Below are 14,282 nucleotides of genomic sequence, written 5' to 3'. Positions count from 1 at the left end.
TTTCCTAGTTTCCAATTATGCCTGGAGACCTTCCATAAACTGTACTTCTAGAAAAATTTCAACTTGTCACATGGACTTTCAAATTAGGTCCTAAAAGAAAGGGAAAGCATTTAACTTTGAATTTCTTAGAAAAAAAAATCACCTGTACTATCTTTCCAGGCCATAGTAAAGAAATGACTATGAAAATGCAGCTTAAAATAAAAAATAGCCTCAGAATCTCATGGAAAGTCATCTCTAATGGACCAAAGAAAATGTGCTTTGAATGAGACTTTTTATAATATTTGAACAGTTTCAGAAACAACTTGACATCTAAAATATAAAGAAAAGTAAAACTTATGTCTATAATAAGTTAATAAAAAGCACTGGGAGTTGGAGATTTAGCTCAGTGGAAGAGCACTTGCCTGTCAAGTGCAAGGCCCTGAGTTTGGTCCTCAGCTCTGGGGGGAAAAAAAGAAAACTAAAAAAGAAGAGCACAGAATCCTTTCTCTCCTTTTTTTCCTTTGTTTCTTATGAAAGTTCCAGGGCTTTGTGTTTGTTAGCCTGGCGTTCTACCACCTGAGCCACTGAATCATTTTCTTAACTTCTGTTTTCATTAGCAAAACCTGTCCTATATGCTTGTTTAGTTTGTCTATGATACAAACTTACTGGTGCAAGAAATTGGATTCAAAAACCTGTGCTCTGAAAAACATTTTCTACCAAAAAAGAAAAAAAGATGACAAAAGAAAGAAACTTCTCTTCAATATAAACTTTCATTTATGCCCTGGAAGAGAGCAGTGGTGAGAGGGGAAAGGATAGAAAGGTCCCTGTCTCTGATCTACCCTTCTGATGAACAGTGCTAGAAGCCATTATTAAACACTGCTCTCCAGAGAGAGAGGTCGATCAGGTACTGCTGTGAATGGGACCAGGCTGAGAACTGCTTTGGAGAAGGTAAAGAGAGAGGAGTAGCTTAGTATGTCATACTGACACAAGAAAGGCTTCCCTCAGAATGCCATCATGTGCCATGCTGATGATTATGCAAGAGTTAATTGAGTGAAGAAATGGAGGAAACCAGGAGAAAATGTTCCCTTAGGGGTGCTGGCTATGAAATCAAGAGGGAAAGTATGGAAGTAATTGAAGGTTGCACTAGAGCCAAGAGAAGGTCTTGTTGTTGCTGTTGCTGTTCTTGTTATTTTCATGAGCAAGGGGAGACCAGAGATTCTTTTCATAAAAGAAGGCTCAATGGCAATGAAGATACTGAAATTCCCAGGTATGAGGGCGATGGTACTAGTGGAAGAATTCCTGATACGTGCAAATGAATGTAATTTTGAAACTAAGATTTAGAGAAAACCCCGCTTCCCAGGTTTCGTGACAAAAGTGAAATGAACTCCATGTTATGGAAATGAGTGTTATATCACTGTTGTAATTACTTTCAACATGCCATGCGAAACCGTAGTGCTTTTTTTGTTGATGATCCTCTTGTATCCCCTTCCTGTGGTTGTCCCCGCACTATCACTGTATCTCATCTGAGTACCCTGGATACTGTATATACTGGTATTAGAACTAGGGAAGGGAAAGGGAATATCAAAATCGAGAGACAAAGGATAAAAAGACAAGTGACTCCAAAAGCAATACTTGCAAAATCATTCGGTATGAACCAACTGAACAACTCATGGGGGGAGAGGGAAAAAGGGAGGGGGAGGGGAAGAAATGAGGGAGGAGGTAACAAATTGTACAAGAAATGTACCCACTGCCTTATGTATGAAACTGTAACCCCTCTGTACATAACTTTGAAAATAAGTAATTATTCAGAAAAAAAAGTACAACTAAGACTTTTTCTTCAAATCTCTGACTATGAGGCTTTACTGGGGCATGAGAGTAAAGATAATGGACAGTACGCAAAAGGATGTAATGCAGGAGAGAGAATGAGAACAGGAATTGAAAATCAAAAGCTGAGAGAGAAATTAAAACTGTAAAACATAAACTTTAAAACTGTCCAAAACAGACTCAAGAGCTATGTGAAGTTGATCGTGGCAAGGAGTTCATGGTGCCAGAAGGGTGAAAACCCTCCAGCTGGATTGCTAACCATTGGTGGAATAAGAATCTTAGGAAAAAATGAAGCTATAAAGGAAGAGAGGTATATAGGTAATGAAATTTGAAGAACAAAATAGTAGCCAGTACAGAGGAGCAGTCATTGAATAGGCTGTGTGGAGTGATCCTGCAGGCTGTAAGGGCATGAGGTGACCACTATGAGGAGCTGACACAGATGGGGAGGGTGAGAAAGAAACAACAGACAGCACTTCCATCTTCTCAGGTGGTAGAAACCAATTAAGGAAGTCACATCTATAACCCACCTTTCAGATAAGAAAAGGTTTGGTAACAGGGCTAATAATCTGCTAAGCAAATCTGTTAGTCACAATCACCTAGGTTTTCCTTTGTGTGTATTTCTATAACAATGTCTAAATACGATTCTAATATTGAAAAATTATATGTCCCTTACTTAAGTGATTGAGTGATGACACTGTCTTATTTGATCTGCACAATAACCCTGCAAAGAAATTCTGGTCAGATGTTATCATTCATTTTAGAGGTGAAGAGACAGAGGTATAGATTTGCACAAAATTCAAAGCTGATTCCTAAAACTCTAACTACTGAATCCAGGTCTTGCAATACTATAGGACTAAATGCCTAGAAAACGATTTCCACTGAAATAGAAGCTACATAGAGTTATTTTGAGCCATTACAGATTCTAATAAATTACTATCACATAAAATTATTTGAGTTAGAAAGGAATGGAAAAATGTAAGCTCTCTTACATATTTTATTAGTTGCTCTTTGGAACTAAGTTCATTCTCATGAAATATGATCTAAAATAATATAACATTTATATGAAGAGAAATATCTCCCCGGACTTGATGCATTATAGATTGTAAACACACTAACATTTTTCTGGTTTCTAAAGATATCCATTATATCAGCCATCCCACCAGAATGCACCAAATGAATAAAATGAATACTCTTTCTGTATCACATAGCTCATCATTTTTAAATTCTCCAGCTGCTGTTTATATTAGTTGGATGCATTCCCTCGTTCCCTCTCATCCCCTTCCACATTTCTAATAAAAAAAAATGACCTTTTTCCCAGTAGAAAAGCTCCACCCGAGGCCCATCACACCGCTGAGCTTGTGGGCACCTATGATTAAATAAGCGATTGCTCTGCTCATCTTTAAAAATGTGTCTTCTATAAGGCAACAAGGACACAGGATCTATCACTGCAAAGGAAGCCAAGCATTTATTTTAAATAATGAGATATCCTCATTTTCATTTTTTCCCTGAGAGGATTGTAGCAACGTTAAAAACAGTTTTTTCTCTGAATTCTGGAACTAGGGCAACACACTGATTTGAAGAAAGCTGTAATCTTCCCTTCTAATTTGAAGAGTACATTCTCTTCTGTGAAATAGAGTGTAGCTTTCAGAATAGCAAGCGCCCTGAGCCCACACAAAGCCCATCCTTACCCGACCACTCCTCTCTCAAGTTAGCCCCATTCTTCTAAATGCAAGGATTTATACAGACCTTTTCAATAAATGTCAAAGTATATTGAACTGAAAAAAGGAGAAAGGTTCGAATCATTTCTCACAGATTTGAGAGGGAAATGATTTCAAGTGCTGAGTCGTGGTGGATATTACCTTCTGCTTTATGCTGCTTTGTCCTGCACATGATCTATTGGCTAAGTTCTATTTTCACCTCTTTGAGAGGAGTCATAATTAAAGTTTTAAAAGGAACAAATGAGCTCTTTGTCTGTCAGTAGCAAAAGAGTCGGAACACTTCCTTCCATGAGATTGCAGGGATTTTAACTACTGTAGGCATAGTTCCTTCCACAGGCAAGTGGGCTTCTCCAAGAGTGAATAGGAGAGCAGAGCCAGCCCTCTGTGACTTGGAGAGGTAATAAGATAGCAAGCTGAATAGCAAAAGGGTTTGTGAATTTTTTCCTTCAAGGACCATTATCTAGTGTTAATAATGCTTTATTTCTTCCTCTCCTGTGCTTATTTAGAGCATAATTACAAGAGCAAGGGAAAGGGAGGGAGTTAGGCATGAAGATAACCATATGCCAAATTAATGCAGCCAACTAGAAGCTCCAGCCTGTGGGGCTCATTTATCAATTAGTTTTGTTACAGCCCGAGTTCCTGTATTTCCCTATAGAATGGAGATACTTTGATTCTACTCACACACCTGCTCTGAGGAAGTCATCTGAGATCAAAATATTTTTCAGATAAGAGCTTTTATCCTACTCAATATCATTATATATTATATAATCAGCACCTCATCCATTTAAGAATATTTCCTAAAGGCAAGAGGTTACTCATTCCTTCCTTCCTTCTTTTCTTCCTCCCTCCCTCCCTCCCTTCCTTTTCTTCCTTTTATTTTTCTTTCTGTGCCTATTTTCCTATCTTAACTCTCTTTTAATGACTTTGCCTTTTTCAGTGGCTTACTTTTCTTCATTTTTTTATTTATATAACTTCTATGTTAAAACTATTTTTCTGTCATGAACTCTATAAATACTCAAAATTAGCTCTGAGTTACAGAAATTCTAGTAGATTTGAGATGTGATAAGAAAATTGTCTTTATTTTACAGAAGCCAGTATCACAAAATCTATTAGTGTGGAAATGGCCTTCTGTCTGACTTATTTTCCTCAACTAGTATAAGTTTTAAAAGGAGAATGTAGCAGGAGCAAGAACTACTTAAAGCTATTCATCTTCTTCACATAGTTCAAAAGTAGACTAGCTGTTTAAAAATCTAAACTAAAGCTGGGAAACAGTGCCGCATGCCAGTAATTTTAACTACTTGGGAGGCTGGGATCTGAGGATCATAGTTTGAAGCCAGCCTGGGCAGAAAAGTCCCTTTGAAGCTCTTATCTCCAATTAACCACTCAAAAACTGAAAGTGGAGCAGTGGCTCAACTTGATAGAGTGCTAGCCTTGAGTAAAAGAACTCAAGGAGTGGCCAGGCCCTGAGTTCAAGCCCCACACTGACAAAAAACAAATCTAAAAATAAGTAAACTTTCCTGTCCTTTTTCACATTTGTATTTCACTTTTCTTTGAATGATAATTACAAATTTTTCACCCTTTGAAAGTTGGTTTTCCAAACTCTGTCAGCCACTGGTAGCTCACACATGTAATCCTTTCTATTCATGGGTCTGAGATCCAAAGCTAGCCCAAGCAGAATAATCCATGAAACTCTATCTCCAAAATATTCAACAACAAAAATAAATAAATATCAGGCTGGACGTGTGACTTAAGTGCTAGAGTGCCAGCCATGGAAGAAAGGGAGGGAGTTGGTTTACCAAAATCAAAGCATTTATTTGGTCATATACCAGCTCAAATGAGGAAATTTAAATATGAAGAAGGGAAGTCTCTGGCACAAAGTTTACTTCTACCAAAGAAAGCAGAAGACAGAATATGAAATGTGTCATATCCAAGAGACACATTGAAGTCTTAATCTCTGAACCCCAGTATGTGACATTATTTAGAAACCTGATCCTTACAGGGGCAGTAAAGTTTAAATGAGACCATTAAGTGGAGTCCTAATTCAATATGGCTGTTGCCCTTATTAGGGGAAGTTGAGACACAGGATAAACACACGGGAACAACACCACACGCAGATGAAAGCAGAGTTCCAGCTGAAACATTCACTAGCTATGGGAAGCCAAAAACGTGACAGCAAACCACAAGAAGACAGGGGAGAAAAGCAGAACAGATTCTCCCTCACAGCTCTCAGAAGGAACTTTTCCTTCCAAAACCTTCTCAGACTTGTCAGAACTGTGAAGCAGTAAATCGATGTTCAGCTACACAGTTTGCAGAACTGCAAAGTCATAGTGGGTCATCTGTGATTCCAGAAGGTATAGGCATCCTCAGGCGTGGCCACAGTGACTGCAGTGAGGAGAGACAGACAAGAAGGTCCAAGAGCTGAAGGAGGGGCAGAGGTCAACACTAGAAAGACGTTCTCCGTGAGGTGTGAGCAACAAAGAACCAATTACAGAAGACAAAACTGTACTGAAAGAGCCAAAGGCTGAACGAGAGATAACAAGGCTTTCTGTTCTTAGCTGAGATGGCACTTCCTTAGAAAGTGACTGATTTATCCAAAGCAACAACTTTCCCCTACCCATCTTTATTCAGTTTGTGTCCCATTACCTCACTCAATTTGCTTTGTGGCACTTTTTACTACTAGAGACTATTTTTTGCTTCCTCCTTCTAGAAAGTAAGTTACCACATATCTTATCAACCTAGTGCCTAGTACTTAGTAGGTGCTGGATGCATTATTGACAAGCAAATGAAGATTTTGTGCAAAGAAAAGCAGAAGCTAGAGATACTGTATTCTTGCAGACATCCGCAGATGTGAGCAGGACATTTGGCAAGACTCCTAAAGCCATGTGAAAGAAGTGAAAATGATTGTCATGCCAATTCAGTGTAAGTGACAACCCAAGATGTAATAAATCCATGTTGCCTTGTACCTGCCTATATTAGTCAGGGTTCTTCAGAGACACAGAACAAATCAGGTACATGTAGCTATTCAGACAGAGATTTATTACATAGGCTTGCTTCATGAGATTTGGAGGCTCTTTGCTACCTATAAACTGAGGCCTAGTAAAGTTGGTGGAAGGGTTCCAGTCTAAATCCAGGCCTGACAATAAGAGGAACCAATATTGTAAAGCCTATTCTGAATCTGGGAATTCTTGTGTCCAGAAGAGGGATGTCTCAGATTAAGCAGAGATAACAAATCTGTTCATCCTCAACCTTTTAATTTAATTCAGTTTCTCAATAGATTGAGCAAAACTCACCTGTATTAGTGAGGGAGAACTTTTCCCCTCAGCCTAACAATTCACATGCTAATCTCTTCCAGAAGCAGACACACATCGAATAACGTTTTGCCAGTTGTTTGAGCACCCCTTAGGCCAGTCAAGTTTTGCATAGAATTATCATCAAACTTTCTGTAACAGAATGGACACAGACACCCAAGTTTGTAGAGATCACCACAGATAATGCCCACCTTCTGGCTGGACAAAAGACTTCAGCACGTTTTAAGGATTTTAAAAAATCAATTACTCAAAATAACAGACAATCCACTTTGCCATTTCTAGGAGAAACATGTGCTTCTTAAATTGAAAATTCTGCCCCATTAATTTCCTGAATGGTGAGGGTGGATATTTACTGGAGAGTTCTGTGAATGAGTCAATCTACAATATAGTAAGGCCTCCAGGGGAAAAAATCCTTCAGGTGTTCTAGTTGAATGTTCCTATTTGGAGGGATTTGTATTCAACAGATGACAAGTTAATGCACTGTCAGTGTCTTGTGGTTGTGCAAAGATGCTAAAAGAAATGACAAATGTTAAATGTGCAACTTTCTATTTCACTGATAGATTAACTTGCCTGTTAAACAGGATTTTTTAATTAAACTTTTTTTATTGTCAAAGTGTGGTACAGAGGGGTTACAGGTTCATATATAAGGCAGTGAGTACATTTCTTGTTCAAGTTGTTACCTCCTCCCTCATTTCCCCCTTCCCCTTTTCTCCCCCCCCCCAAGAGTTGTGCAGTTGATTTACATCAAATGGTCTTGTAATTATTGCTTTTGGAATGGTTTGTCTTTTTGTTCTTTGTCTCTCAATTTTGATATTCCCTTTCCCTACCCCAGTTCTAATACCCATATAAACAGTATCCAGGGTACTCAGATAAGATATAGTAGGTAGCAGGGTACAACCATAGGAAGGGAAGACAAGAGAAACAAAACTAAACAACAATGAAACAAACAGACAAGAAAAAAAAATACAAAAGGTATGGTTTCACATGGCATGTAGATAATAATTACAACTGTGGTATAACTCTTGTTTCCGTAATGTGGAGTTCATTTCACTTGGCATCATCTTATGTGATCTTAAAGGTGTAGCTATTGGGGTATTCTGATCTTCTACCATGACTCACCTAATCATGTACTAGCTATTCCCTATGAGGAACACCATAGGGTTTGTTTCTTTGGGTATGGGTAACTTCACTTAATATGATTTTTCCCAAGTCCTTCCATTTCCTTATGAATGGGGCAGTGTCATTCCTTCTGATGGAGGCATAGAATTACATTGTGTATATGTACCACATTTTCCTGATCCACTCATCTAATGAGGGGCATCTAGGCTGGTTCCATGTTTTAGCAATAACAAGTTATTCTGTGATGAACATTGTTGTGCTGGTGGCTTTAGTGTCTTTAGTGGCTTTAGGTCTTGCTTGTAGTCTTTTGGGTAGATGCCCAAGAGTAGGGGCTGCTGGGTCATAGGGGAGCTCTAGGTTTAGCCTTCTTTGGAACCTCCACACTGCTTTCCAGAGGGGTTGAACGAATCTGCCTTCCCACTAACAATGTAATAGGGTTCCCTTTTGGCTGCATCCTCTCCAGCATTTCTTATTATTGGATTTCCTGATAATGGCCATTCTTACTGGGGTGAGGTGGAATCTCAATGTTGTTTTGATTTGCATTTTTTTTATGGCAAGTGATATAGAGCACTTTTTCATGTGACTGTTGGCCATTCTCATTTCCTCATCAGAGAAGTTTCTTTTTAGGCCCTTAGCCCAATTTTTGAGAGGGCTTTTGGTTCTTTGATTATTTGTTTTGGAAGAATTTATTTATTTTATTTCTGTGTATATTTTAGATATCAGGCCTTTGTCCATTGTATGCCTGGTAAAGATCTTTTCCCAATCTGTGGGCTTTCTGTTTATCTTGGAAGCTATGGCCTTTGCCCTGCAGAAACTCTGCAGTTTGATACAGTCCCACTTGTCCAACCTTTCTTTGATTTGTTGCATTTCTGGGCCTTTGTTGAGCAAGTTTCATCCAGTACCAAGGAGTCCCAGAGTTTCTCCTGTTCCTTCTTGTAGTGTTTTCAGGGTATCTGATTTTTATTTCTAGGTCTTTGATCCATTTGGAATTGATTTTGGTGCAGGGTGATAAATAGGGATCTAGTTTTAGTTTGTTACAGGTGTTGACCCAGTTTTGCCAGCACCATTTGTTGAAGAGGCTGTCATTGTTCCAACCTATATTTTTAGCTCCTTTGTCAAAGATTAAGTAGCCGTAGATCTGCGGGTTCATTTCTGGGTCTTCAGTTGTGTTCCATTGGTCCTCGGGTCTGTTCTTGTGCCAGTACCAAGCTGTTTTTATTATTATAGCTTTGTAATACAAATTAAAGTTTCGTATTGATATCCCTCCTGCATTGTTCTTTCTTCTTAGAATTGTTTTTGCTATTTGGGGGTTTTATTGTTCCATATGAATTTCTGGATTGCTTCCTCTATTTCATTGAAGAATGGTGTTGGGATATTGATAAGTATTGCATTGAATTTGTAGATAGCTTTTGGTAATATTGCCGTTTTCACGATGTTAATCCTCCCAATCCAAGAGCATGGGAGATTTTTCCATTTCTTGAGTTCTGCTTTAATTTCCTTTTTCAGGTTTTTAAAGTCCTCATCATAGAGTTCTTTCACTTCTTTGGTTAAGGTTATTCCTAGGTATTTTATGTTTTTTCAGGCTATTCGAAAGGTGCTGCTTTTCTGATTTCAGCCTCGCTCTTCTGGTTGTTGGCATATATAAAAGCCATTGATTTTTGAGGATTTATTTTATATCCTGCTACTTTGCCAAAGTTTTGGATCAGCTCTAGTAGCCTGGGAGGAGAGTCTATGGGGTTGTTTAGGTATAGGATCATGTCATCTGCAAAGAGATGAAGTTTAACTTCATCTTTTCCTATTTGATCCACTTTATATTTTCTTCTTGCCTAATTGCTCTGGCTAGGAATTCTAGTACTATATTGAAGAGGAAAGGAGAGAGTTAGCTCTTAGCTTAGACAAGAGTGAACACTTAGTCTCTGTGTTACCCATTGTGTCTTTCCATGCAGAGAAGCATGATTTTCCAACATAATAGCAGTTAAATTCCTTCAACATAGTCTGTGCACTTAAGCAGATATTTATCTTTGAAGCAGACTTTGTTGAAATTGCTATTATCTACCTCTGCCTTCTAAAATTACTACTACCTTCTCCTTTAAACTGGGAAGGAAGAAAATTTTACATGAGTGGACCTTGTAACCTAGCATATATTTTTGACTGCAGTGAAGTTTAAAAGTTCTGGAAAGTGTGAGACATTCTAGAAAAGAGTACTATTCTAAAGGACAAGTTTTTAATTTGAAATTCAATCTGAATCTTTTTCCATATCTTTATTGAATTGTTGACCTCCCACCCCCCCCACACACACCATGAGTTGTCTCTCTCATTCAATCTGTGCATGGTCTATGGGCAAATGCAACTAAATTGGTAAAATGTACCAATAAGGGCCAAGGTAATTTCCTTAAGAAAGGATAAGGGTGAGTTGTTGAAAATCATCAAAAGACACCATTTAGACCAATGCCAGGATAAATGTCACCAACTGTCTGGATGGTTACTTGAGAGATGGTTTCCATGCATGAAGGGTGAAGATATTCTTAGCATGCAGTCTCATAGAAAAGCGTAATTGTAAGCTGAGCTGTGAGAGCCACAGTAAACAGAGTGAGGAACCCATGGGAATTCCTTCTTAGTTTGAGCCTAGAGAGGCACCTATTATGTTGGCAGAGGTTTTCCAGCAGTGTTCAACACTTTTCAAATATAGAATTAGAGAAAGCAAATAAATGTTGAGAATTGATTCCTTCAGAATCAAACAAATACTCAGACTTGAAAAATGAAGAAGAAAGCTGAAGTCATGTGTGTGGGCCTTTCTTGTCCAATTTAACTGCAAAGAATCCCTCCTTAGAAGGGAATACTATTTAACATTTTCTCGTATTCAGTTTACTTTCTAGTCATCCAGAACTTGTTGTCAACCTATTTGTTTATTGGATATAAATATTAATAAGCAATTTCTTTCAAGGGGAAAAGAAAAAGGAGGTTATGTCACCCAGTTTTAAGTCTTACAGAAATTAATTATCACATTTGCTTTAGTAATCTTTACACTTGTATTGTGTTTATTCAAGGATGCAAGAATGACTATGTGTATCTGAACAAAAACTGTACTCTATTGATTTTTGCAGAGTTAAGAGGAAGATTTATGAGGTATGGAGCCTTCCATCCGATTTGGAAGAAAGTAGAGTGAATGCAGAGGTGCAGACTGCCACTGGAGTCCACGGACATTCCCCAGCCCACTCTTCTCTATCCAACGTCCAGATTTAAAGTAATATGCTGTTTTTGCAAGGTCAACAGAAACTAGTGCCCAGAAGGTATAGTCTTCAATCCCTGGAATAGACTGCTCTCAAGACAATGGCTTCAAAGGTTTCCTGTTTATATGTTTTGACCGTTGTGTGCTGGGCCAGCGCTCTGTGGTACTTGAGTGTAACTCGTCCAACTTCTTCCTATACAGGCTCCAAGCCATTCAGCCATCTCACAGTGGCTAGGAAAAACTTTACCTTTGGCAACATAAGAACTCGACCCATAAACCCACATTCTTTTGAATTTCTTATAAATGAGCCTACCAAATGTGAGAAAAACATTCCTTTCCTTGTGATCCTCATCAGCACCACTCACAAGGAATTTGATGCCCGCCAGGCCATCCGGGAGACCTGGGGGGATGAGAATAACTTTAAAGGGATCAAGATAGCCACACTCTTCCTCCTGGGCAAGAACTCAGATCCTGTTCTGAATCAGATGGTGGAGCAAGAGAGCCAGATCTTTCACGACATCATCGTGGAGGACTTCATTGATTCCTATCACAACCTCACCCTAAAAACATTAATGGGCATGAGGTGGGTTGCCACTTTCTGTTCAAAAGCCAAGTACATCATGAAAACAGACAGTGACATTTTTGTAAACATGGACAACCTTATTTATAAACTTCTGAAACCTTCTACCAAGCCAAGAAGAAGGTACTTTACTGGCTATGTCATCAATGGAGGGCCCATCCGAGATGTTCGCAGTAAGTGGTATATGCCCAGGGATTTGTACCCTGACAGCAACTACCCGCCATTCTGTTCAGGGACTGGGTATATCTTTTCAGCTGATGTGGCTGAACTCATTTACAAGACCTCACTCCACACTAGGCTGCTTCACCTAGAAGATGTGTATGTGGGACTGTGTCTTCGAAAACTAGGCATACATCCCTTCCAGAACAGTGGCTTCAATCATTGGAAAATGGCCTACAGTTTGTGTAGGTACCGCCGTGTTATCACGGTGCATCAGATTTCTCCGGAAGAAATGCATAGAATTTGGAATGATATGTCAAGCAAGAAACATCTCAGATGTTAGGATTTACCCATGTAAATATATGTTTCTTTCCTTTTTTAAAGCAATGTGGCCTAAAGTGTTGGGATTTTACAGGTGTCACTGGGGAAAATGAACCAGTGAAGGGGTTTTGTAAAGTTTTTGCTTCCCACTCCAAGTTCCTCTCTTGGATTATCAATTTATAATTGTGAGGCTCTGGTCATAGAAACATTGAGTGAGAAGGGCCAGCTCTATTCTCAGTTCAAAGATATTACTATTTATCTCAAAAAAGTGACTCATAAACAATGTCTAGGATTTATGTGCTGTGCATACTGAGGTAAAAATCTGATGCAGAAAATAAAAACTCATGGTAATGTCTTCATATTACCTCTGAAAAGATAATTGAGCAAGTAACTCTTCTATTTAAAAAGTTTCAGAAATGATGCACAGTAAGGAAGACATACTGAGTGTGATTATTAATGCTGTGTATGTCACTGTTACATTGAATTTTTACATATAATGTCATATAATGTGTACAGTATTTGTGATCCCACCAAGAATTGAACTTCTTCATACTGGCAGGGAGACAGCAGTGAAATAGATGAGAATTTAAGCTTCAGAATCCAATATTCTGGATGTTTAGAAAACAACTCTGCTTGCTCATTCAAGGATGTAAACTGGCCAGCAAGTGGAATGTATATAAAATGCTACTTAAAAAACAATATTTTTGCTCTTTCAGAAAAACATTACATGGTGCCTCCAAGGAGACTCTGCCAAATGTAATGATCTGACCTGCTTCCTTCCATGTAATGTCACTAAGTGCATTTCACAGTTTTTCTGAGTCAGGCAGGTTCATGTCTCCATGTGTAGAAAAACAAGTAGGAGGCCCCAGAAGCATACATCACACTGAGAAGATGCAAATTTAGATATACATTATAATTAACATAAGCTTAGAATTGTACAAGATACCTCTCCCTTACATAGGACCTATTGTTGACAGACATAATAGTCTCTAACATCTAAACATCCAAGTATCATTAGTAGTAGAGCTGTTATGAGGCATTATGGGAAGAAAGGAGGAAAAACTCTAGATTGGACCCCCTAGGGATGCCACCAAACATATAGGATCTTGTGAGCATGTCTCTGAACTTTGATGGACTTTACTATGCTCACTTATGAAAAGACTATTAAGAAAAGAAAGAACCAGGGAGGAAGGAAGGAAGGAAGGAAGGAAGGAAGGAAGGAAGGAAGGAAGGAAGGAAGGAAGGAAGGAAGGAAGGAAGGGAGAGAGAGAGAGGAAGGACCACCTACCTCACAGGTACTGTGAGAGCAAATATTTGCTAAGTATTTTGAGATCCTTTGAGTTTAAAAGGTGCTATGCCATGAAATGTATCATGCTTTATGCTAGATGTTAAAATGATTACAATATTTATAATGAGGGTCGTCAGTAGTAGCAGTTACATCCTCTTAATATAAATACTGACCAACGTAGTGATCATTATGAACTGCCAGTGTACATACTTTTCCAAGATTTGACTGTCTGTTGGCTGTGAGTTAGTTGTTTGGGGAAGATTTGATTTTTTTTCTGCCATTTATTCTGGTTTCAATAAGCTATCAATTCTGTGTGATGCTTAGGCATCCCATGGTGCTGAAAGTAAAGACAGCTTCCATTTTTTTTGTGGGGGGAGGAGCCTTGGCTTGAGCATATTACAGAAAATGAACCACATGTTTTTAAAATGCATCCTGACAACCTAGATCTCAGGAAACCTTTGATTTGAATTCTCTTCAAGAACTGTGAGGACAGGTAGAGCTAGTCCACGTCTGTTAGAAGATTTAAAAAAAAAGCCTTCAGCAAATTTATACCTTGCCTATTTACCATTTCATTAGAAAACTCCATGTTCTCATTCAAAGAAAGCTCCACTGCTGAAAGTATGCACCTTTTCATTTATTTGCTTTTTGTTAACCTGACCTTCTGTAGAATTGTTAGCAAAGTCAGAGAGAAAATGAACAAAGGGAAGTCAGCACCACTTTCTTGAAAACACTGGATCTCTCATCTCAAACCCCAAAG

At 38.6% G+C, this 14,282-nt stretch overlaps 1 protein-coding gene across 1 annotated transcript; it reads left to right on the top strand.

Moving 5' to 3' along the window:
* Window positions 1–11,246: 11,246 nt before the first annotated feature.
* Window positions 11,247–12,295, top strand: B3galt1 (beta-1,3-galactosyltransferase 1). Its single transcript, XM_048344252.1, has one exon. The coding sequence runs from the start codon at window positions 11,279–11,281 to the stop codon at window positions 12,257–12,259; it is 981 nt and encodes a 326-aa protein (XP_048200209.1). The 5' UTR covers window positions 11,247–11,278; the 3' UTR covers window positions 12,260–12,295.
* Window positions 12,296–14,282: the final 1,987 nt, after the last annotated feature.

Source organism: Perognathus longimembris, chromosome 4 (assembly GCF_023159225.1).
Source record: "Perognathus longimembris pacificus isolate PPM17 chromosome 4, ASM2315922v1, whole genome shotgun sequence".
NCBI classification, from domain to species: Eukaryota; Metazoa; Chordata; class Mammalia; order Rodentia; family Heteromyidae; genus Perognathus; species Perognathus longimembris.
The sequence above is the reverse complement of the archived record's forward strand: the minus strand, read 5'-3'. Positions and strand labels throughout refer to the sequence as shown.